Source organism: Taudactylus pleione, unplaced genomic scaffold, assembly GCF_031769625.1.
Source record: "Taudactylus pleione unplaced genomic scaffold, aTauple2 ptg000377l, whole genome shotgun sequence".
In the NCBI taxonomy this organism is placed as follows: Eukaryota; Metazoa; Chordata; class Amphibia; order Anura; family Myobatrachidae; genus Taudactylus; species Taudactylus pleione.
The window spans coordinates 4,982,956-5,009,683 of NW_028284778.1; the positions used below are offsets into that span (position 1 = coordinate 4,982,956).

Sequence of the window (26,728 nt, forward strand, 5' to 3'; positions counted from 1 at the left end):
AGACCCTCCAACATGACCCGTTCCATTAGGTATAAAATGCTCTGCTCCTGGATTTCCTTCTTAATTTATGATTGCAGACACCTGTGCTGAAACATCTGTCTCATCAATTAACTTGCTCAACACAGGTGACTGCAATCATTCATTAGGTGGGAAGTCCAGGAGCAGAACATTTTGTACCGGATGGATGGAAGGGGTCATGTTGGAGGGTAGGTATCATCTATTACTCACTATCATCTACAATTACGTGTCTCTGTCACTGGAGGTTCATACTGCGATATACTCGGTATTACTACAAGTGCACCTAACATCGTGGATAGGTGAGTATCTACTAACCTAACCCTCCTTAGGGGTGCCTAACCCTAAATTCCCCAAGTGCCTAACCCTAATCCCCCCTCTAAGTGCCTAACCACCCCCTTCCCCGCTGCCTAAACCTAAGTCCCCCAGGGGGTGCCTAACCCTAAGTCCCCCCCCGGGGGTGCCTAACCCTCCCCCTCCCTCCCCCTAGCCTAACCCTAACCCTCCCGGGAGGGTGCCTAACCCTAAGTCCTCCCCGGGAGCCCTAAACCTAACCCTCCCCCCCCCGTGGCTGTCCGCTCGCGGCGCCCGGCATCGCTACGATTGGGATGCCGGGCGCTGGTCTCCTGGCGTCGGGGAAATGCGGGCGTCTACATCTAGACGCCCGGCATTTCACCCTTGCCGGGAAATGACAGTCGGGAAGCCGGCTGCCGGTATTTAGGCAGTCAGCTTCCCGATTGCATACCCAATGAAGAGACCTATACCAATGTTTATTACATAAGAAAGAGTTCTTACCATCTGGAGCTCTGCTGTAGTCAAAGCATAGTACCCTAACATGGCACTGCAAGCATGAAAAACTCCAATTTAAAATGAACTCAGATCATGACCATTTCTCACACAGGATTCTCTCACAAAACATACAGACAGGCATTTTTACCTTCACCAGCAAACAAGATGGCTACCAGCTTACATTAAAATATTAGACTATTACAGTAGCTACTTCTAATTGGCTGATTGCAGTATGACCTAACCATACTGTATGTTCGCACTAAAAACATTAGCACTACAGCTATAATATATGAAATCTATTCACAATACTTGCCATCCCCATACAGGCTGCTTTAGGTAAGACACAATTTGCATTTAATCTGTAAAAGGGTAACCAACAGTTCCGGAGGGGTTTATATTAATTTTTTAATTATGGCAAATGTGACTTTCACTTTTATTATATAGATATTATTTTGTGTATATGACTGCATCACCCTATTTGCATATAGTATAATATATTAAAATATGCTTTTATCACATAAGGTTGAATAAATATTGACCAATGCCACTTCTGCACTGAGCACCAACACACGCCAGATGCACACACACACACACACCTGTGTATGTACATGTATGTCTCTCACAGGTGCAAGTCTTATTAATTTAATTGCATTGAAAGATGCGACCATCTCTACATGTGGATGATAGTACGATTTATCTTGCTTTTCATTTCCTATATACATAATTGTATAGCAAAATTTTACTTCTGTCCAGAACAAGTCTCCCTTTTAGAACACTGTTAAAATCCTATTTTCAGGCCCATCAGGTCATGGAAATTGCTTTTCTCCTGTGCAAATTCTCAGATGTGTAATAAGAGTTGTTTTCCGTGCAAAGCGTTTGCCACACTCAGAACATGAAAATGGTTTCTCCCCTGTGTGAATTCTGCCATGTCTAACAAGATGTGATTTATGTGTAAAACATTTCCCACACTCCAAACATGAATATGGCCTCTCACCAGTGTGAATCCTGTCGTGTCTAACAAGATGTGCTTTATGTGGAAAACATTTCCCACACTCAGGACATGAAAATGGTTTCTCACCCGTGTGACTTCTCTGATGCCTAACAAGGGCGTATTTATCTGTAAACCATTTCCCACATTCAGAACATGGAAATGGCTTCTCACCTGAGTGACGTCTCTGGTGTGTAACAAGAGATGATTTATGAATAAAACACCTCCCACACTCAGAGCATGAAAATGGCTTCTCCCCTGTGTGAAATCTCCAATGTATAACCAGATCCGATTTCTGTATAAAACATTTCCCACACTCAGAGCATGGAAATGGTTTCTCACCTGTGTGAAGTTTCTTATGTTTAACCAGATGTGATTTCTGTATAAAACATTTCCCACACTCAGAACACGGAAATGGTTTCTCACCTTTGTGAATTCTCTCATGTTTACCAAGAGCTGATTTGAATCTAAAACATTTTCCACAATGAGAACATGGAAACGGCTTCTGACCTGCTGTGGCTGGCTGATGGGTCACAAGCTTTGTGTTCTCTGTAAAACATTTGACACCTATAGAACAGGGAAATATCTTATCTACTCTAAGAGCTGTAATAGATGTACTGATATCTGATTTATAAAGAGAATATTCCTCATTATAAGAGGGATCAGATGACGTGTCATCACTGGGACGTACTGGATGTAAAATTGGGGCAATAAGGTTTTCTCCTGGAGAATCTCGTATGGAGCCTTTATCTTTCACTTCATCTAGAGAGAAGATGAGATGTTCCTCTAAGGTATTCCTGATTTTATCTCCATCTGCTAAGAATAAATAAAAAATATGAAAATATGAATATTTCCCGGCAACAAGTTTAATCTTACAATTAAGACTATGATAAAAAGTCCAAAAATTATCATAAAAAAAGCTGTAAATTAAAAATGTTTCAAGACCCATTGTATGACATATTAAGCTGAGAAATATTTACTTCAGTGTTTACAAGATTAATTTAATAATTGGAGATGCATTGGCTGTAGTTTACTTTGCGACGTCAAAAGAGTGTGGTTAAAATGTGATTAAAAATACTATAGCATTAACTATGTAGTGTTCATCCTAGCATCCTACACCTGTCACAACCTGTGCAGTTCCTCATTCCTGCCTGGGGTGTCACTCTTTGCTCTGGTGCTTCTAGCATACACTGGTTTGTATATCAGCAGTTTGTTGTGTCAGCTGAGTGTGCTAGATTCACCAGAGCAAAGAGCGACACTCCAGGCAAGAAAGAGAAACTGCACGGGTTGTGATAGGTGCAGGGTGCTAGAAGGAACAATAGACTATGTATAAAAATACAGCAGAAACTACGTTACAAAAATACAACTGCCATCAGGCTTGCAGGAAAGATGCGCAATATACATGAGGTCTAATGAGAGAAAAGCTAGAAATGTAACAGTGTAGGGTTTTTACCATGTTTCCATAATAGTTGCAATAACTGTACACTTATATGTACAGACATTTATAGCACAATTGTGTACTTTCCTGGGATTCAGAGCAGCAGGAGCTGGGTTTATAAATGCTCCTATGCTAGAATACTTCATACCTGCAGTAAATAGTATTGAATATAATAATTACTGAATACAAAAAAAAAAAAAAAAAAAATCATATTACTATTAATACACAGTGTGGATCACGTGTAATTATCACACTGTGTCTCATCCTATCGACCAGTGACTGTGACTAACTGTGACTGGTCAAATCTATTGGCTGGTAACACACAGTGACATGATGTGAGGGGGAGAGCAGAAGTATAATAGGGGATGATGGCTCCTGTTGTATGAGATACACCAGAGAGTGTGGGGAGGAGACTGGGCAGATCTCTGGGCTGGTAACACACAGTGACATGATGTGAGGGGGAGAGCAGGAGTATAATAGGGGCTGATGGCTCCTGATGTATGAGATACACCAGACAGTGTGGGGAGGAGACTGGTCAGTTCTGTGGGCTGGTAAAACATAGTGACATGATGTGAGGGGGAGAGCAGGAGTATAATAGAGGCTGATGGCTCCTGATGTATGAGATACACCAGAGAGTGTGGGGAGGAGACTGGTCAGTTCTGTGGGCTGGTAACACACAGTGACATGATGTGAGGGGGAGAGCAGGAGTATAATAGGGGCTAATGGCTCCTGATGTATGAGATACACCAGAGAGTGTGGGGAGGAGACTGGTCAGATCTCTGGGCTGGTAACACACAGTGATATGATGTGAGGGGGAGAGGAGTATAATAGTGGCTGATGGTTCCTGATGTATGAGATACACCAGAGAGTGTGGGGAGGAGACTGGTCAGATCTCTGGGCTGGTAAACCATAGTGACATGATGTGAGGAGGACAGCAAGAGTCCAATAGGGGCTGATGGCTCCTGACTGCCACAGAGTAGATACATTTCCCTCATTAGTTTAGACAGACAGAGGAGGGTGTAGAATATGTGACTATTTTCTGTAATAAGTGATTATTACTCACCTGTGCTGATATCTGTAGGGATTTCCTCCTCCTTACACTGCTGATCGCCCCTCACATACATCTCTTTTTCTCCTAGATCATCTACCTTCACATCAGTGAGACCTTCACCCTAAATAACCCACAGAACAATAAAATAATACTTTAATAATGTATAGTATCATTAGTTAAGTTGAAACATTAGAAAATCCATGCAAACACATACACAGCTGCTATACAGATCATACGGTGATAAGTCACTTTGTTATTTGTGAAGAGTCTAAAACTTACCTACCTGATCAACGTGTGGGATCCTGTGATTTCCCCCTGTATAATCCTGCGAATAAAGAGGATGGGGACATCTCTCTGGGGTATCTTTGCTACTGGATCCATCTGTAGGAGACACACAGTGACTCAGTAAATTTTATATATGTGATTATCAGATGATGTGTGTATATAGGGGGTCCCCATACCTGCTCTCCCCTGTACAATCTACTCTTACCAAGTGATGTGAAGGGCCAGTGATTATCCATCATCACGTCCTCATACAGGCCTTTGTGTTCCTCTATATATTCCTCCTCCTGCATGGAGACATAGACAGTGACATCCTGACACCTTATAGGAACCTGACACACACAATTATACAGTCATCACCCAGACACATCCCCTGGTGTTACTGTATAATGTCCCATTCCCAGCAGTCACCTCTCCAGTCACCACCCAGACACATCCCCTGGTGTTACTGTATAATGTCCCATTCCCAGCAGTCACCTCTCCAGTCATCACCCAGACACATCCCCTGGTGTTACTGTATAATGTCCCATTCCCAGCAGTCACCTCTCCAGTCATCACCCAGACACATCCCCTGGTGTTACTGTATAATGTCCCATTCCCAGCAGTCACCTCTCCAGTCATCACCCAGACACATCCCCTGGTGTTACTGTATAATGTCCTATTCCCAGCAGTCACCTCTCCAGTCAGCAGCTGAATGATCTTGTTGGTGAGTTCCAGGATCTTCTGGTCATTGTCTCTCTCATGTATCAGTGAGTGAGGTGGAGGCACCGTGATGGGGCTCTGGGTCCTGCTCAGTCCTCCTGATACACATGGACGGCTGCTAGGTGTCACACACTCACTGGATGTCGTCTTCACTACTGTGTAATCCTGTGTATTGAAGGAGACATCAAAAAATAGCTGTTGTTATTTTAGGGGTTTATTGTGTATAATAATACAAGAAGGATCTATTATATAAATACAACCCATATCTGTATCCGCTTCCTATTTATAGGAAAGGGCAAAGTATATAGCACCTCTCCTGCCATCTTCATTTCAGTGAAAGAAGAAAAAATACTTTGAGCAATGTATATTATATTTCCCAGCTTGTGTGAATACCTTGGGACAGATACTATGTGCCATAGTCAATTTGAAGCGAAAAGTTAGTTGCTGGACTTTTCGCCGTCATCTCAGGTTTTCAGGTCGAAAAGTTAGCGCGCTTGTCCCAGCTTATTCCCGTATTCAATTCCAAAACAGCGAAAACGGGAGACTGAGGCACTGATACTATATATGAGAGCGGCTCCCTGCTGCCCGGTTACAGCTGTGCTGATGAGAAGACTGAGGCACTGATACTATATATGAGAGCGGCTCCCTGCTGCCCGGTTACAGCTGTGCTGATGAGAAGACTGAGGCACTGATACTATATATGAGAGCGGCTCCCTGCTGCCCGGTTACAGCTGTGCTGATGAGAAGACTGAGGCACTGATACTATATATGAGAGCGGCTCCCTGCTGCCCGGTTACAGCTGTGCTGATGAGAAGACTGAGGCACTGATACTATATATGAGAGCGGCTCCCTGCTGCCCGGTTACAGCTGTGCTGATGAGAAGACTGAGGCACTGATACTATATATGAGAGCGGCTCCCTGCTGCCCGGTTACAGCTGTGCTGATGAGAAGACTGAGGCACTGATACATATATGAGAGAGGCTCCCTGCTGCCCGGTTACAGCAGTGCTGATGAGAAGACTGAGGCACTGATACTATATATGAGAGCGGCTCCCTGCTGCCCGGTTACAGCTGTGCTGATGAGAAGACTGAGGCACTGATACTATATATGAGAGCGGCTCCCTGCTGCCCGGTTACAGCTGTGCTGATGAGAAGACTGAGGCACTGATACTATATATGAGAGCGGCTCCCTGCTGCCCGGTTACAGCTGTGCTGATGAGAAGACTGAGGCACTGATACTATATATGAGAGCGGCTCCCTGCTGCCCGGTTACAGATGTGCTGATGAGAAGACTGAGGCACTGATACTATATATGAGAGCGGCTCCCTGCTGCCCGGTTACAGCTGTGCTGATGAGAAGACTGAGGCACTGATACTATATATGAGAGCGGCTCCCTGCTGCCCGGTTACAGCTGTGCTGATGAGAAGACTGAGGCACTGATACTATATATGAGAGCGGCTTCCTGCTGCCCGGTTACAGCTGTGCTGATGAGAAGACTGAGGCACTGATACTATATATGAGAGCGGCTCCCTGCTGCCCGGTTACAGCTGTGCTGATGAGAGGACTGAGGCACTGATACTATATATGAGAGCGGCTCCCTGCTGCCTGGTTACAGCTGTGCTGATGAGAAGACTGAGGCACTGATACTATATATGAGAGCGGCTTCCTGCTGCCCGGTTACAGCTGTGCTGATGAGAAGACTGAGGCACTGATACATATATGAGAGAGGCTCCCTGCTGCCCGGTTACAGCTGTGCTGATGAGAAGACTGAGGCACTGATACTATATATGAGAGCGGCTCCCTGCTGCCTGGTTACAGCTGTGCTGATGAGAAGACTGAGGCACTGATACTATATATGAGAGCGGCTCCCTGCTGCCGGGTTACAGCTGTGCTGATGAGAAGACTGAGGCACTGATACATATATGAGAGCGGCTCCCTGCTGCCCGGTTACAGCTGTGCTGATGAGAAGACTGAGGAACTGATACTATATATGAGAGCGGCACCCTGCTGCCCGGTTACAGCTGTGCTGATGAGAAGACTGAGGCACTGATACTATATATGAGAGCGTCTCCCTGCTGCCCGGTTACAGCTGTGCTGATGAGAAGACTGAGGCACTGATACTATATATGAGAGCGGCTCCCTGCTGCCGGGTTACAGCTGTGCTGATGAGAAGACTGAGGCACTGATACTATATATGAGAGCGGCTCCCTGCTGCCGGGTTACAGCTGTGCTGATGAGAGGACTGAGGCACTGATACTATATATGAGAGCGGCTCCCTGCTGCCCGGTTACAGCTGTGCTGATGAGAGGACTGAGGCACTGATACTATATATGAGAGCGGCTCCCTGCTGCCCGGTTACAGCTGTGCTGATGAGAAGACTGAGGCACTGATACTATATATGAGAGCGGCTCCCTGCTGCCCGGTTACAGCTGTGCTGATGAGAAGACTGAGGCACTGATACTATATATGAGAGCGGCTCCCTGCTGCCCGGTTACAGCTGTGCTGATGAGAAGACTGAGGCACTGATACTATATATGAGAGCGGCTCCCTGCTGCCCGGTTACAGCTGTGCTGATGAGAAGACTGAGGCACTGATACATATATGAGAGAGGCTCCCTGCTGCCCGGTTACAGCTGTGCTGATGAGAAGACTGAGGCACTGATACATATATGAGAGCGGCTCCCTGCTGCCCGGTTACAGCTGTGCTGATGAGAAGACTGAGGCACTGATACTAAATATGAGAGCGGCTCCCTGCTGCCGGGTTACAGCTGTGCTGATGAGAAGACTGAGGCACTGATACTATATATGAGAGCGGCTCCCTGCTGCCGGGTTACAGCTGTGCTGATGAGAAGACTGAGGCACTGATACTATATATGAGAGCGGCTCCCTGCTGCCCGGTTACAGCTGTGCTGATGAGAGGACTGAGGCACTGATACTATATATGAGAGCGGCTCCCTGCTGCCCGGTTACAGCTGTGCTGATGAGAAGACTGAGGCACTGATACTATATATGAGAGCGGCTCCCTGCTGCCCGGTTACAGCTGTGCTGATGAGAAGACTGAGGCACTGATACTATATATGAGAGCGGCTCCCTGCTGCCCGGTTACAGCTGTGCTGATGAGAAGACTGAGGCACTGATACTATATATGAGAGCGGCTCCCTGCTGCCCGGTTACAGCTGTGCTGATGAGAAGACTGAGGCACTGATACTATATATGAGAGCGGCTCCCTGCTGCCCGGTTACAGCTGTGCTGATGAGAAGACTGAGGCACTGATACTATATATGAGAGCGGCTCCCTGCTGCCCGGTTACAGCTGTGCTGATGAGAAGACTGAGGCACTGATACTATATATGAGAGCGGCTCCCTGCTGCCCGGTTACAGCTGTGCTGATGAGAAGACTGAGGCACTGATACATATATGAGAGAGGCTCCCTGCTGCCCGGTTACAGCTGTGCTGATGAGAAGACTGAGGCACTGATACATATATGAGAGCGGCTCCCTGCTGCCGGGTTACAGCTGTGCTGATGAGAAGACTGAGGCACTGATACTATATATGAGAGCGGCTCCCTGCTGCCGGGTTACAGCTGTGCTGATGAGAAGACTGAGGCACTGATATTATATATGAGAGCGGCTCCCTGCTGCCGGGTTACAGCTGTGCTGATGAGAAGACTGAGGCACTGATACTATATATGAGAGCGGCTCCCTGCTGCCGGGTTACAGCTGTGCTGATGAGAAGACTGAGGCACTGATACTATATATGAGAGCGGCTCCCTGCTGCCGGGTTACAGCTGTGCTGATGAGAGGACTGAGGCACTGATACTATATATGAGAGCGGCTCCCTGCTGCCGGGTTACAGCTGTGCTGATGAGAAGACTGAGGCACTGATACTATATATGAGAGCGGCTCCCTGCTGCCCGGTTACAGCTGTGCTGATGAGAAGACTGAGGCACTGATACTATATATGAGAGCGGCTCCCTGCTGCCCGGTTACAGCTGTGCTGATGAGAAGACTGAGGCACTGATACTATATATGAGAGCGGCTCCCTGCTGCCCGGTTACAGCTGTGCTGATGAGAAGACTGAGGCACTGATACATATATGAGAGAGGCTCCCTGCTGCCCGGTTACAGCTGTGCTGATGAGAAGACTGAGGCACTGATACTATATATGAGAGCGGCTCCCTGCTGCCCGGTTACAGCTGTGCTGATGAGAAGACTGAGGCACTGATACTATATATGAGAGCGGCTCCCTGCTGCCCGGTTACAGCTGTGCTGATGAGAAGACTGAGGCACTGATACATATATGAGAGAGGCTCCCTGCTGCCCGGTTACAGCTGTGCTGATGAGAAGACTGAGGCACTGATACTATATATGAGAGCGGCTCCCTGCTGCCCGGTTACAGCTGTGCTGATGAGAAGACTGAGGCACTGATACTATATATGAGAGCGGCTCCCTGCTGCCCGGTTACAGCTGTGCTGATGAGAAGACTGAGGCACTGATACATATATGAGAGAGGCTCCCTGCTGCCCGGTTACAGCTGTGCTGATGAGAAGACTGAGGCACTGATACATATATGAGAGAGGCTCCCTGCTGCCCGGTTACAGCTGTGCTGATGAGAAGACTGAGGCACTGATACTATATATGAGAGCGGCTCCCTGCTGCCGGGTTACAGCTGTGCTGATGAGAAGACTGAGGCACTGATACTATATATGAGAGCGGCTCCCTGCTGCCGGGTTACAGCTGTGCTGATGAGAAGACTGAGGCACTGATACTATATATGAGAGCGGCTCCCTGCTGCCCGGTTACAGCTGTGCTGATGAGAAGACTGAGGCACTGATACTATATATGAGAGCGGCTCCCTGCTGCCCGGTTACAGCTGTGCTGATGAGAGGACTGAGGCACTGATACTATATATGAGAGCGGCTCCCTGCTGCCCGGTTACAGCTGTGCTGATGAGAAGACTGAGGCACTGATACTATATATGAGAGCGGCTCCCTGCTGCCCGGTTACAGCTGTGCTGATGAGAAGACTGAGGCACTGATACTATATATGAGAGCGGCTCCCTGCTGCCCGGTTACAGCTGTGCTGATGAGAAGACTGAGGCACTGATACTATATATGAGAGCGGCTCCCTGCTGCCCGGTTACAGCTGTGCTGATGAGAAGACTGAGGCACTGATACTATATATGAGAGCGGCTTCCTGCTGCCCGGTTACAGCTGTGCTGATGAGAAGACTGAGGCACTGATACATATATGAGAGAGGGTCCCTGCTGCCCGGTTACAGCTGTGCTGATGAGAGGACTGAGTCACTGATACTATATATGAGAGCGGCTCCCTGCTGCCCGGTTACAGCTGTGCTGATGAGAGGACTGAGGCACTGATACTATATATGAGAGCGGCTCCCTGCTGCCCAGTTACAGCTGTGCTGATGAGAAGACTGAGGCACTGATACTATATATGAGAGCGGCTCCCTGCTGCCCGGTTACAGCTGTGCTGATGAGAAGACTGAGGCACTGATACTATATATGAGAGCGGCTCCCTGCTGCCCGGTTACAGCTGTGCTGATGAGAAGACTGAGGCACTGATACTATATATGAGAGCGGCTCCCTGCTGCCCGGTTACAGCTGTGCTGATGAGAAGACTGAGGCACTGATACTATATATGAGAGCGGCTCCCTGCTGCCCGGTTACAGCTGTGCTGATGAGAAGACTGAGGCACTGATACTATATATGAGAGCGGCTCCCTGCTGCCCGGTTACAGCTGTGCTGATGAGAGGACTGAGGCACTGATACTATATATGAGAGCGGCTCCCTGCTGCCCGGTTACAGCTGTGCTGATGAGAACACTGAGGCACTGATACTATATATGAGAGCGGCTCCCTGCTGCCCGGTTACAGCTGTGCTGATGAGAACACTGAGGCACTGATACTATATATGAGAGAGGCTCCCTGCTGCCCGGTTACAGCTGTGCTGATGAGAACACTGAGGCACTGATACTAAATATGAGAGAGGTTCCCTGCTGCCCGGTTACAGCTGTGCTGATGAGAAGACTGAGGCACTGATACTATATATGAGAGCGGCTCCCTGCTGCCCGGTTACAGCTGTGCTGATGAGAAGACTGAGGCACTGATACATATATGAGAGAGGCTCCCTGCTGCCCGGTTACAGCTGTGCTGATGAGAAGACTGAGGCACTGATACATATATGAGAGAGGCTCCCTGCTGCCTGGTTACAGCTGTGCTGATGAGAAGACTGAGGCACTGATACTATATATGAGAGCGGCTCCCTGCTGCCTGGTTACAGCTGTGCTGATGAGAAGACTGAGGCACTGATACTATATATGAGAGCGGCTCCCTGCTGCCTGGTTACAGCTGTGCTGATGAGAAGACTGAGGCACTGATACTATATATGAGAGAGGCTCCCTGCTGCCCGGTTACAGCTGTGCTGATGAGAAGACTGAGGCACTGATACATATATGAGAGAGGCTCCCTGCTGCCCGGTTACAGCTGTGCTGATGAGAAGACTGAGGCACTGATACATATATGAGAGCGGCTCCCTGCTGCCGGGTTACAGCTGTGCTGATGAGAAGACTGAGGCACTGATACTATATATGAGAGCGGCTCCCTGCTGCCTGGTTACAGCTGTGCTGATGAGAGGACTGAGGCACTGATACTATATATGAGAGCGGCTCCCTGCTGCCCGGTTACAGCTGTGCTGATGAGAAGACTGAGGCACTGATACTATATATGAGAGCGGCTCCCTGCTGCCCGGTTACAGCTGTGCTGATGAGAAGACTGAGGCACTGATACTATATATGAGAGCGGCTCCCTGCTGCCCGGTTACAGCTGTGCTGATGAGAAGACTGAGGCACTGATACTATATATGAGAGCGGCTCCCTGCTGCCCGGTTACAGCTGTGCTGATGAGAACACTGAGGCACTGATACTATATATGAGAGCGGCTCCCTGCTGCCCGGTTACAGCTGTGCTGATGAGAACACTGAGGCACTGATACTATATATGAGAGCGGCTCCCTGCTGCCCGGTTACAGCTGTGCTGATGAGAACACTGAGGCACTGATACTATATATGAGAGAGGCTCCCTGCTGCCCGGTTACAGCTGTGCTGATGAGAACACTGAGGCACTGATACTATATATGAGAGAGGCTCCCTGCTGCCCAGTTACAGCTGTGCTGATGAGAAGACTGAGGCACTGATACTATATATGAGAGCGCCTCCCTGCTGCCCGGTTACAGCTGTGCTGATGAGGAGACTGAGGCACTGATACTATATATGAGAGAGGCTCCCTGCTGCCCGGTTACAGCTGTGCTGATGAGAAGACTGAGGCACTGATACTATATATGAGAGCGCCTCCCTGCTGCCCGGTTACAGCTGTGCTGATGAGAAGACTGAGGCACTGATACTATATATGAGAGAGGCTCCCTGCTGCCTGGTTACAGCTGTGCTGATGAGGAGACTGAGGCACTGATACTGTATATGAGAGCGGCTTCCTGCTGCCCGGTTACAGCTGTGCTGATGAGAAGACTGAGGCACTGAAACTATATATGAGAGCGGCTCCCTGCTGCCCAGTTACAGCTGTGCTGATGAGAACACTGAGGCACTGATACTATATATGAGAGAGGCTGCCTGCTGCCCGGTTACAGCTGTGCTGATGAGAAGACTGAGGCACTGATACTATATATGAGAGCGCCTCCCTGCTGCCCGGTTACAGCTGTGCTGATGAGAAGACTGAGGCACTGATACTATATATGAGAGAGGCTCCCTGCTGCCTGGTTACAGCTGTGCTGATGAGAAGACTGAGGCACTGATGCTGTATATGAGAGCGGCTCCCTGCTGCCTGGTTACAGCTGTGCTGATGAGAAGACTGAGGCACTGATACTATATATGAGAGCGGCTCCCTGCTGCCCGGTTACAGCTGTGCTGATGAGGAGACTGAGGCACTGATACTATATATATGAGAGCGGCTCCCTGCTGCCCGGTTACAGCTGTGCTGATGAGAGGACTGAGGCACTGATACTATATATGAGAGCGGCTCCCTGCTGCCCGGTTACAGCTGTGCTGATGAGGAGACTGAGGCACTGATACTATATATGAGAGCGGCTCCCTGCTGCCCGGTTACAGCTGTGCTGATGAGAAGACTGAGGCACTGATACTATATATGAGAGCGGCTCCCTGCTGCCCGGTTACAGCTGTGCTGATGAGGAGACTGAGGCACTGATACTATATATATGAGAGCGGCTCCCTGCTGCCCGGTTACAGCTGTGCTGAAGAGAAGACTGAGGCACTGATACTATATATGAGAGAGGCTCCCTGCTGCCCGGTTACAGCTGTGCTGATGAGGAGACTGAGGCACTGATACATATATGAGAGAGGCTCCCTGCTGCCCGGTTACAGCTGTGCTGATGAGAGGACTGAGGCACTGATACTATATATGAGAGCGGCTCCCTGCTGCCCGGTTACAGCTGTGCTGATGAGGAGACTGAGGCACTGATACTATATATGAGAGCGGCTCCCTGCTGCCCGGTTACAGCTGTGCTGATGAGGAGACTGAGGCACTGATACTATATATGAGAGCGGCTCCCTGCTGCCCGGTTACAGCTGTGCTGAAGAGAAGACTGAGGCACTGATACTATATATGAGAGAGGCTCCCTGCTGCCCGGTTACAGCTGTGCTGATGAAAGGACTGAGGCACTGATACTATATATATGAGAGAGGCTCCCTGCTGCCTGGTTACAGCTGTGCTGATGAGAAGACTGAGGCACTGATACTATATATAAGAGCGGCTCCCTGCTGCCCGGTTACAGCTGTGCTGATGAGAAGACTGAGGCACTGATACGATATATGAGAGCGGCTCCCTGCTGCCCGGTTACAGCTGTGCTGATGAGAAGACTGAGGCACTGATACTATATATGAGAGCGGCTCCCTGCTGCCCGGTTACAGCTGTGCTGATGAGAAGACTGAGGCACTGATACTATATATGAGAGCGGCTCCCTGCTGCCCGGTTACAGCTGTGCTGATGAGGAGACTGAGGCACTGATACTATATATATGAGAGCGGCTCCCTGCTGCCCGGTTACAGCTGTGCTGAAGAGAAGACTGAGGCACTGATACTATATATGAGAGCAGCTCCCTGCTGCCCGGTTACAGCTGTGCTGATGAGGAGACTGAGGCACTGATACTATATATGAGAGCGGCTCCCTGCTGCCCGGTTACAGCTGTGCTGATGAGAAGACTGAGGCACTGATACTATATATGAGAGAGGCTCCCTGCTGCCCGGTTACAGCTGTGCTGATGAGAGGACTGAGGCACTGATACTATATATATGAGAGAGGCACCCTGCTGCCTGGTTACAGCTGTGCTGATGAGAAGACTGAGGCACTGATACTATATATGAGAGAGGCTCCCTGCTGCCCGGTTACAGCTGTGCTGATGAGAGGACTGAGGCACTGATACTATATATATGAGAGAGGCTCCCTGCTGCCCGGTTACAGCTGTGCTGATGAGAAGACTGAGGCACTGATACTATATATGAGAGCGGCTCCCTGCTGCCCGGTTACAGCTGTGCTGATGAGGAGACTGAGGCACTGATACTATATATGAGAGCTGCTCCCTGCTGCCCGGTTACAGCTGTGCTGATGAGGAGACTGAGGCACTGATACTATATATGAGAGCGGCTCCCTGCTGCCCGGTTACAGCTGTGTAGATGAGGAGACTGAGGCACTGATACTATATATGAGAGCGGCTCCCTGCTGCCCGGTTACAGCTGTGCTGATGAGGAGACTGAGGCACTGATACTATATATGAGAGCGGCTCCCTGCTGCCCGGTTACAGCTGTGCTGAAGAGAAGACTGAGGCACTGATACTATATATGAGAGAGGCTCCCTGCTGCCCGGTTACAGCTGTGCTGATGAGAGGACTGAGGCACTGATACTATATATATGAGAGAGGCTCCCTGCTGCCTGGTTACAGCTGTGCTGATGAGAAGACTGAGGCACTGATACTATATATATGAGAGAGGCTCCCTGCTGCCTGGTTACAGCTGTGCTGATGAGAAGACTGAGGCACTGATACTATATATGAGAGCGGCTCCCTGCTGCCCGGTTACAGCTGTGCTGATGAGAAGACTGAGGCACTGATACTATATATGAGAGCGGCTCCCTGCTGCCCGGTTACAGCTGTGCTGATGAGAAGACTGAGGCACTGATACTATATATGAGAGCGGCTCCCTGCTGCCCGGTTACAGCTGTGCTGATGAGGAGACTGAGGAACTGATACTATATATGAGAGCGGCTCCCTGCTGCCCGGTTACAGCTGTGCTGATGAGGAGACTGAGGCACTGATACTATATATGAGAGAGGCTCCCTGCTGCCCGGTTACAGCTGTGCTGATGAGGAGACTGAGGCACTGATACATATATGAGAGAGGCTCCCTGCTGCCCGGTTACAGCTGTGCTGATGAGAGGACTGAGGCACTGATACTATATATGAGAGCGGCTCCCTGCTGCCCGGTTACAGCTGTGCTGATGAGGAGACTGAGGCACTGATACTATATATGACAGCGGCTCCCTGCTGCCCGGTTACAGCTGTGCTGATGAGAAGACTGAGGCACTGATACTATATATGAGAGCGGCTCCCTGCTGCCCGGTTACAGCTGTGCTGATGAGGAGACTGGGGCACTGATACTATATATGAGAGCGGCTCCCTGCTGCCCGGTTACAGCTGTGCTGAAGAGAAGACTGAGGCACTGATACTATATATGAGAGAGGCTCCCTGCTGCCCGGTTACAGCTGTGCTGATGAGAGGACTGAGGCACTGATACTATATATATGAGAGAGGCTCCCTGCTGCCTGGTTACAGCTGTGCTGATGAGAAGACTGAGGCACTGATACTATATATGAGAGCGGCTCCTCCCTGCTGCCTGGTTACAGCTGTGCTGATGAGGAGACTGAGGCACTGATACTATATATGAGAGCGGCTCCCTGCTGCCCGGTTACAGCTGTGCTGATGAGGAGACTGAGGCACTGATACTATATATGAGAGCGGCTCCCTGCTGCCCGGTTACAGCTGTGCTGATGAGAGGACTGAGGCACTGATACTATATATGAGAGAGGCTCCCTGCTGCCCGGTTACAGCTGTGTAGATGAGGAGACTGAGGCACTGATACTATATATGAGAGCGGCTCCCTGCTGCCCGGTTACAGCTGTGCTGATGAGAGGACTGAGGCACTGATACTATATATGAGAGAGGCTCCCTGCTGCCCGGTTACAGCTGTGTAGATGAGGAGACTGAGGCACTGATACTATATATGAGAGCGGCTCCCTGCTGCCTGGTTACAGCTGTGCTGATGAGAAGACTGAGGCACTGATACTATATATGAGAGCGGATCCCTGCTGCCTGGTTACAGCTGTGCTGATGAGAAGATGAGAGGACTGAGGCACTGATACTATATATGAGAGCGGCTCCCTGCTGCCTGGTTACAGCTGTGCTGATGAGGAGACTGAGGCACTGATACTATATATGAGAGCTGCTCCCTGCTGCCCGGTTACAGCTGTGCTGATGAGAAGACTGAGGCACTGATACTATATATATGAGAGCGGCTCCCTGCTGCCCGGTTACAGCTGTGCTGATGAGGAGACTGAGGCACTGATACTATATATGAGAGAGGCTCCCTGCTGCCCGGTTACAGCTGTGCTGATGAGAAGACTGAGGCACTGATACTATATATGAGAGCTGCTCCCTGCTGCCCGGTTACAGCTGTGCTGATGAGAAGACTGAGGCACTGATACTATATATATGAGAGCGGCTCCCTGCTGCCCGGTTACAGCTGTGCTGATGAGGAGACTGAGGCACTGATACTATATATGAGAGCTGCTCCCTGCTGCCCGGTTACAGCTGTGCTGATGAGGAGACTGAGGCACTGATACTATATATGAGAGCGGCTCCCTGCTGCCCGGTTACAGCTGTGTAGATGAGGTGACAAAGCAGAGCAGAAAGTACCACAGAGAGAATGGATCCTGCCATGTGACCCAGAATAGAATAGAATAAACTTTAAAAAGAAGGAAACATTGCTAGGTCACTATAGAACTTTGTGTACAGCAGGGACGCAGAGCTGTGTACATGGGGAGCTACTGTGGGCAAATATAGAGGAGAAGATAAGCTGAAACAATAGCAAACTCAATTAGAGTATCAGTGTTAGGAATAGAGATAGTAGTGATGTCACTGACACCCCAGACTCCCTCACCTCCCCAGTCAGGTCCCTGTGTTAGTAATAGAGATAATAGTGATTTCACTGTGACACTCCAAGACTCCCTCATCACCCAGTCATGTCCCTGTGTTAGTAATAGAGATAAGGGTGATGTCACTGTGACACTCCCAGACTCCCTCACCTCCCCAGTCACGTCCCTTTGTTAGTAATAGAGATAACAGTGATGTCACTGTGACACTCCCAGACTCCCTCACCTCCCCAGTCACGTCCCTTTGTTAGTAATAGAGATAACAGTGATGTCACTGTGACACTCCCAGACTCCCTCACCTCGCCAGTCAGGTCCCTGTGTTAGTAATATAGATAATAATGATGTCACTGTGACACTCCCAGACTCCCTCACCTCGCCAGTCAGGTCCCTGTGTTAGTAGAGATAAGAGTGATGTCACTGTGACACTCCCAGACTCCCTCACCTCCCCAGTCAGGTCCCTTTGTTAGTAATATAGATAATAATGATGTCACTGTGACACTCCCAGACTCCCTCACCTCGCCAGTCAGGTACCTGTGTTAGTAGTAGAGATAAGAGTGATGTCACTGTGACACTCCCAGACTCCCTCACCTCCCCAGTCAGGTCCCTTTGTTAGTAATAGAGATAATAGTGATGTCACTGTGACACTCCCAGACTCCCTCACCTCCCCAGTTAGGTCCCTGTGTAAGTAATAGAGATAATACTAATTTCACATCCCGACCGCGGAAGCCCGACAGTAGGAGATCCCGACAAAGAAAGCTAAGTATCTTAACCCTCCCCACAATAACCCTCCCTTGGCGGTGCCTAACCCTAAAACTTCCGGGGTGATGCCTAACTCTAAGACCCCCTGGGAGTGCCTAAACCCAACCCCCCCTTCCCGCATCCTAAACCCAACCCTACCAGGGGGGTGCCTAACCCTAACCTCCCCTCTGTGTTGCCTAATGTTAACTCCCCTGCTCCCTATTCTAATCCTACCTGGGGGGGGGGTGCCTAACCCTAAGTCCCCCACGATACTGGCTGTCGAGATTCCGAGGCCAGTATCGTGATTCGTGTAGAGGTAGTGGCGTCTGCATTTTGCCCTGCGGAGGGATGCCGGCGTTGGTATATGAACCACCGGCATCTCGTCCGCCGGTTTATTAACTACAACCCCCCAGTGTTAGTAACAGAGAAGAGTGATGTCACCGACGTTCCCAGAATTCCTCTCTTCCCCAGTCATGTCTCTGTAATATTACTGTAGATATAAGTGATGTCACTGTGACACTCCCAGATCCCCTCACCTCTCCTGTCAGAAGGTAGATGATCTCTAGGGTGAGATTTAGTATCCTGTCAGTCATGCGACTCCTGTCCTTGTCCATCCTGAGTGAATCAGTGCTGTATTTCATCCTCACGTGACTTCTAATAAAGACTCTGGTTGCTCTCTGCTTGTCTACAAATAAATGTAATAATTAGAATACACATCACAGTGTACATATGTAACAAAGTCAGATATGTAACATTGTGTTATCATTAAGTCTCCTCTTTTGCCGAGCCATAGAGCCTTGGACAGTGTTTCTTGCAAGTTCCTCTAAGTCAGCATCATAAGACTCCTCAGACACTATCACATAATGGCGTGTTTCTTATGCTTACACCACCACTACTCGTGGCCCGGTGTTTTAGTCCTCCCAGGTAAAATATGCTCAGCAAACATATTAATTAGGGATTTCTGTGATTTTAGAGGGTAGATTTACTAGAAGGTGTATTTGGTGGTATTTTCAATTTACCATCCATCACTGTCGGTTTTCACCTCCAAGCCACTGGATTACCTGATTGGCAATTTGGAAGATACTTTTAAATCCTCTGGCGATGGGCGGCGAGTTTATAATGGCTAACCTGGCTAATCAGAAAGTAAGGCCTCGCAATACACTTTTAATGAAGACACTTATAAGGTATTGATGAAGGAGGAATATAACATTATTACTACTCTTATGGGGGCAATATTATTTTATTAATATAACTGGGTGCAAAAATAATGTTTAATCTGTGTGACCTGATCGATGTGTATCAGGTGTGTGATATCAGTGTGACCTGTGTATAATGATCACTGTGTATCAGGTGTGTGATATCAGTGTGATCTGTGTATAGGGATCAGGTGTGTGATATCAGTGTGACCTGTGTATAATGATCACTGTGTATCAGGTGTGTGATCTGTGTATAGGGATCAGGTGTGTGATATCAGTGTGACCTGTGTATAATAATCAGTATGTATCAGGTGTGTGATATCAGTGTGATCTGTGTATCAGGTGTGTGATATCACTGTGACCTGTGTATAGGGATCGGGTATGCGATATCAGTGTAACCTGTGTATAATGATCATCTAATGAGAGTTGTAGTTCCTATTGTATTGTATGCAGTACTTGTGAATAATAAAAATTGTAGTTTGTACTGTGTGTAGGAATATGAGTTGTTTTGGGATTTGTACTACAATATAGGGTACACATAAAAATAGTGTTCCTGCTAGCTTGTGGGCAGGGCAAGATCTATTCACCTGGCGGTGATCGGTGACTGCAACTTTTCCCACACGTGGCACACTGCAGGTTTGAAAGGCAGGGGGCAGGCTGTTTTAGCGGGACGCCTCTAAAGGGTGGGCGCATTTTGCCCTTTAAAATCAAACAGGGCGCGGCACCCCTCTAAAACTGCCTAGCAGGAACAGTATAAAAACATGCCTACATGAGGAAGGTACTTATACATATCTATAAAATAGGATAAGGATATGGAGTAAAGGAAACTTGATGTTATTGTGTCATAGTGCGACCTGTGCCATCGCACATGGCACCGCAGGGCAGGGGGCGCTGTTTGCGTCTGTCAATTTTCCTGTGTATCATCATTCTCACTTGTAGCTTCCTCTTCTTTTATCCCCAGCATCTCCTGGCCTCCCCTATCTCTTCCCTTGCCCTTCCCCATGAAGCCATGACCCTTTTTCAGGTGCACCATCTTATGTCCCTATTTAAAAAATGGGCGACAATGCTCTCTCTGGCACAGGGCACCAAAAAGTCTAGCTACGGTTCTGCGCCAAACTGTATTACATTATGTGTAAAAATGTTATTGAAGATTATTAATAATTATTGAGAATACATAACATCCTATATGAAGCTTCACATGTGCATGCAATCATTTCTGATATACGTCTCCTATAGTATAAATGCACAGCAGAATCCGTGGCCAATGCTGACCTGTGCATGTTGGCGAAGCTTGTCTTGGGACCAGGCAAGTGAGGGCAATGCTGAGTTGTATGTATTGCTGATTGCATCTGCACTTATAACCAGAGGGGCAGAAATGGGGTGTAACTGGGTGTCCTCAGAGAAGAAATTCAGTGACAGTGTGTCAACAGAACTGTGGCCTCTACAGACCAAGACATGTGCGCAATAAAACAAAGATTACACAGAGGGGATGGGGGCACATTTTTTTCCCATGCCTGCCGTTCGTGAGGCCATTATACGTATTGTGCATATGATTGTTAGTCCCATGTCTGCTAAGTCAGAGCAGACAAAGAACCACAGCTATGGGTAAAATGGACGCTGGCTTTGTGATTGGTGAATTTAATGAGATTAGTTATTAAATGGCCATAATATATTTGGAACCACAAGGCAGGAATGAGGCAGCCTCATGCGGCTACTGGGGGTCAAAGGTCGGAATTATAAAGCTATATTGTGGCAATTATATGTGCATATGAGGCTGGCACTATGAGTGGAGCATTTGCGAGGCCATAAGATGGGTACAGCAGAGCATAAGGGAGTACACACAGTGGGCATTACTATGAGGTGGGCATGATGAAGCCATTAAGAAGGCATCACGGGAGTTACGAAGGTGTGAAGCGAAACCCCTGACGAGGGAGGTATGAAGCCATTGTGTGGGAGCCCTGGGGTCATGAGGTGGACGGGTTATAGCCACATGGTGCTGGTGTTACACTTTCAGAGTTCATGTAATATCATTATATCTCTAGGTATACACATACCCCCTTCCAGTCACTGCCTCCTTTCACCAGGTAGATGGTTCCCTCCCGACTCCAGGGCCCGTGCGTTCCACCAGACTTCCGGCCTCTGCGTTCCACCAGACTTCCGGCCTCTGCGTTCCACCAGACTTCCTGCTTGTTGTTCTTTTTCGACACCAACGTCTGGGTGACTGGTGTGTGCTGAGCAGTAATCTCGGGCTTGGAGAAAGCACCTGTAGTGACGTATTATTATTGCAAAAACGGGTCAAACTCTGGTGTCCTATTGCTATTATACAAGTAGCACATACTCTCATGTCCTTTATATTATAGCAGCTGCTGCAACACAGATGTGAGAATATTGTACTCTCACCCCTGTTCTCCTCTGCCCATGTGTTTACACCTTCTGCTCAGTACATGGTAAAATAGGGACACAGCTAATAGTACACTCATTAATCTTTCACCCTATGAGTACTAAGAAAGCTGCAGGTGTCATGGCTCCCACCTCAGCCTCATGTTACCCCTCTCATACCCCCATGGTCTCAACACTGTACATCCCCTTATGCTGTATTATAAGTATTCATGTAATTATGTGCACAATACTATTACTATATATAGTCCTATATTTCATATATGCACTATATTTCATATACTTCTGTATTCTATATGTGCACATTGTACTCTAATATTACCATTTATGCACCATTTTCTCCTATATAATCATATATGCAGCATATATTTTTATATTACCATATTTTCGCTATACACTACTATAAATATGTCTATATTATTCAATATATTTACCATATATTCCCATATTACCTAATATGCACCATATATTCTTAAACTACCATAAGTGCAGCATTTACTCCTGTATTATATATATGTACCATATACTCCTGTATTACGCACCATACACTCTGGTGTGGGGGGGGGGTATGACATTCAGCCGCCGGTTCAAATACCGTCGTCGGAAGGCAGACTGTTGAAAATCCCGACTACGGCTGGTAAGTACCTTAACCCTCCCCTTCTCCCTTACCAACCCTCCCATGGTGGTGCCTAACCCTAACCTCCCCCCCAGAACAGAGTGCAACACCCCAGGCAGGAAAGAGGAAATGCCCGGGTTGTGACAGGTGCAGGGTGCTAGAATGAACACTTTATCAGCACATTTATGATTTCCTTTCCATATCTTGTCGAAGCCAAATAGATTGTAAGTAATCGCATAATTGCGCATAACCCGCTTCACGATTTGATAATCCGCAGACACTTCTTAAAATCATTCACACTCCCAACGAACATTTGCGCATGCACCCGTGCACGATCGCGATTCCAATGCGCATGCAATCATCCAGTAGTGCACGCATCCCCATACAGCTGCCCTACGCCATATTGAGAATGGCACACCACGCTACTCTGCGACTGGGCGCCCGGCGCCATTTTAGATTAAATAAGTTAATATGGCAATATCTAAATAATGTATTGTACATCAATCGCACAGCAAGCTTTTTAATAATCCTTTCGGAAACCTCACCACAATGAACTGTGTCCCATTCTTTTTTTTTTATAACAATATCTTTTTATTGAGACAAAGATTTAGATACAAACATGTAATTCAAATACATATACAATATAGTATACAGAGTTTTGTTGATGAAACAAAAATGGCATATTAGAATATAAATACATAAAACACAATTGCTTGGCTTTATTTGAACAGACATTTCTTAATTTGAATTGCCATATAATAAGGATATAGAAAGAAATGCCAACTTCATTTCAAATTTGCCTAATAATATAGAACAAAAAGTACAACAAGTATAAACCACTGTATAAAGTTCAAGAACAAGTTCTATAGGAATAGAGAAGTCTCACATTTTGTGTATTTTTGAAAATAAAATAAAAATATAGAGTTAAATCATATAAAGGGGAAGAAATACAAATGAAAAAGGGAAAGAGGGAGGAGGGGGGGGTGAGCGGCCGAGCCAGAGCACGAGGGGCAACACATCACCAGCGACCAGTCACACAGCATACATAAGATATCAAGGCGTATGTTTCATAACTAGGGCAGGGCGTCAGCATAGTTAGTATGTGCCTGCAGCCACTGTGTTGATTTAAAGCATCTATATATCATATTTTTAATATCGATAGGTTGAGAGGCTATATATTTCTCCCACATAATGAAAAAACTTTTGACTCAAAGTTCCTTCTGAAGAGAGGCCTCCGTCCAGTCCATTTTGAAAATGAAAAACTATTTCTCCTCAAACAATTTAAGGGATAGTGGGATAGGGGATATCCATTGCTGCAGGATACTCTTACGGGCCACATTGGATACTATGGTGAGGATTTTCCTATTTTCTAGAGGTGGATGGTGATCAGACCCTAAATAGCCCCAAACCGCCCATTCTGGGGTTAGAACAAACGATTGGGTAAAATGAAGATTTATATATTGAGTGATTTGTGACCAAAACAGCTGGATTGGGGAGCAGTTCCAAAGGCAATGAAAGAGTGTAGCTGGAGACTGGCCACATTTGGTGCAAGATGGGGAGTCTGACAACCCCACCGCACTCGCCCGAGAGGGAGAGACATCCCCTGTAAAATATTTTGTATATCATTTCCCTATATGTGGTTGCTGGTAAGGTGTTCAGTGAATAGGAAAGGGTGGTTATATCATCTGAAATTTGGAAATGTGGGAATTGTTCCTGCCATGACTATATGCCTGTACGGTGTGGTTTGGAGAAGCAAGGGGAGTGTACTAGTGAGTAGAAATGAGAGATCAATTTAGATGTTTGGTCTGGTCTTAAAAATGATGGATCCAATTTGTTGGTCCAGTCATTATCCGATAAGTTATGTAAGATCGTGTTTGCATAGTGTTGCAATTGAAAATATGCAAAAATATGATTTTCGAAAAAACCCACATTTTTCAATCGCATTTTGAAAAGATAACGGTTTCCGAGATGATATATCCATAATGCATCTAAGTGAAGAGAGACCATTTCTGGACCAGGAGCAGAAGGGATAGTTGGTGATGCCCTTTTGGAAAGCTGGGTTTCTACAAAAAGGCAGAAACAAAGAACAGGAGGGATTCAAATTCCAAGCTTTTCTTATCTTGAACCACACCGTTCTAGTGGACATTAGCAGTGGGTTTTCCAATACTGTAGGAGGGATGTCTTTTTTTGCCATATGAAGAAAGGCCACTAGGTGAGTGTCGGGTATAAGCTGTTGTTCCAATTCAGAATTGGCATAATTATTATTAGAGTGTATCCAATCCCTAAGTAACGGTAGATAGCCGCCTGATTATAGAAAGGCATATGAGGGAAATTAACACCTCCTTTTTTGTAGGACTTTAAGGCTAACTCTAGGTTTATTGCCATTCCATATAAAGCGACGAAAGGTGGCGTTCAGACATTGTTGATCTTTATTGGTTAATACTATTGGTAAAACTTGTAAATTATACAGTAATTTTGGGAAGGATATCATTTTTATGAGTTGTGCCCGACCCAGAAAAGATAACTGAAGACTCTGCCAACGATTCAGTTCCTCCGTTACTTTAGAAATTACTTTCGTGATATAAGGAGATATTTTTTGGCAATTGAATGCCTAAATAGGGAATAGAGGTAATTGCCCACTGGAGATTCAAATCAACTGCCCACCGAGGACATCGAACTGGGAATAAGGCCATAGCTATCGATTTTTGGATGTTAATAGAAAATCCAGAGATTAGGCCAAATTGAGATATCTTAGATATGACTTCCCTCATACTATCCTCGGGATTAGAAAAAAAAAAAGGAGTAAATCGTCAGCGAAGGCCAGAATCTTCAGAGATTTAACGCCTATGGGGATGCCTTTAAAATTTTTAAGATTCTGCAGAATGCGTAGCAGTGGGTCCAGGGCTAAGTTGAAAAGGGAATAAAGGGCACCCTTGCCTTGTTCCCCTAGCCAGAGGAACTGGGGCACCCAACAAATTAACAATTAGTTTAGTTGTGGGATTGGAGTAAAAAAATTGGATCAGGTTGATGAACCTCGGGCCAAATGCTCTCCCTTTTAGTACCCGATATAGGTGGGGCCAGGCTATCTTATCAAATGCCTTTTCTGCGTCAAGGCTTAATAAGACATTTTGAGAGTTTGTACAATTTTTAGACGCAACAATAGCAGATCTAATACCTAGAACCGAGTGTCTTGAATTAGTGAAGCCTAGTTGGTGATGAGTTAAAAGGGAAGGTATCAGTGTTTGTAGTCGGGTAGCAGTTATTTTTGCTAATAGCTTAAAGTCCTGATTTAGGAGTATTATGGGATGGTAAGACCCCACCAGCTCCTCATCTTTGTTGGGTTTTGGCAGTAGTATAGTATGGGCTTTGTTAAAGTCTGGGTAGGTCGCCCCACCCTTTATAATAAGTTGGAAAAGGGACGTAAGAGCCGGAGACAGGTCCTCACATAACAGCTTATAGTATTCGCCACTAAAGCCATCTGGTCCCGGACCCTTATTAAGTTTGAATGTGTGAATGGTACGTTGAACCTCCTCAACCGTCACATCTGACTCCATTATCTCCCATTGTGACCTTGTTAGTTGAGGTAGATGCGCCTCCGAGAGTAGGGTTGATGCTAATTGAGGAGAGTCAGGGTTAGCTAAATATAGTTCTGAAAAGTATGAGTGAAAGCTATTTGCTATGTCCGATTGTGAGGTAATAACACCTCCAGGAGTTTTTAGTTTGGAAATAAATTTTCTTTTGGATTGTTGGCGGACCATGTGCGACAGTAATTTTCCCGCCTTTCCACCCCACCTAAAATATCTATTCTTAGCGTAGGATACTTTTAGCTGTGCTTCACTAGAAAGGAAGGTTTCCATGAGATTTTTGTGTTTTATATAAGTGTTTTTGTTGGTGTCCGCGGGTCAGTTAGATAATTGTGGTATGCCTCGCTATGATTTTGGTTGAGTTTTTGAACATTTTCTCTACGTTCTTTATTTCTATGTGATACGTAAGTGATTACATGTCCACGCATAAACGGCCTTAGCCGCGGACCAAAACAGCACAGGATCATTTTGGTGTATATCATTTGTGGATCTATAGCAGTCCCATTGGTTTTTAAGATATTCTTTAAAATCGTCTTTCGAATACAAATAGGATGGGAAGCGCCAATGTTTATTTGTGTTATGTGGGGATCTTAGGGAGATATCCAGATAAATGGGTGCGTGGTCAGAAATGAGAATATTCCCGATATACGCCTTTTGTAGTCTCGGAAGTAGTGAGTCCGCAGCGAGAATGTG

General features: G+C 46.9%; 1 protein-coding gene across 1 annotated transcript in view; it reads right to left on the reverse strand.

Annotated features, from left to right (window-relative positions):
* The window catches only part of LOC148508065 (uncharacterized), a 76,165-nt gene that overhangs the window by 24,498 nt on the left and 24,939 nt on the right, over window positions 1-26,728 (reverse strand). Inside the window, exons 2-8 of the mRNA XM_088445069.1 lie at window positions 21,493-21,701; window positions 18,779-18,927; window positions 5,239-5,430; window positions 4,772-4,850; window positions 4,565-4,662; window positions 4,294-4,402; window positions 1,619-2,608 (exon numbers count right to left, since the gene is read on the reverse strand). Coding sequence (XP_088301195.1) covers window positions 1,619-2,608; window positions 4,294-4,402; window positions 4,565-4,662; window positions 4,772-4,850; window positions 5,239-5,430; window positions 18,779-18,883 — 1,573 coding nt within the window. The 5' untranslated portion in view covers window positions 18,884-18,927; window positions 21,493-21,701. The remainder of the gene's footprint in view (window positions 1-1,618; window positions 2,609-4,293; window positions 4,403-4,564; window positions 4,663-4,771; window positions 4,851-5,238; window positions 5,431-18,778; window positions 18,928-21,492; window positions 21,702-26,728) is intronic.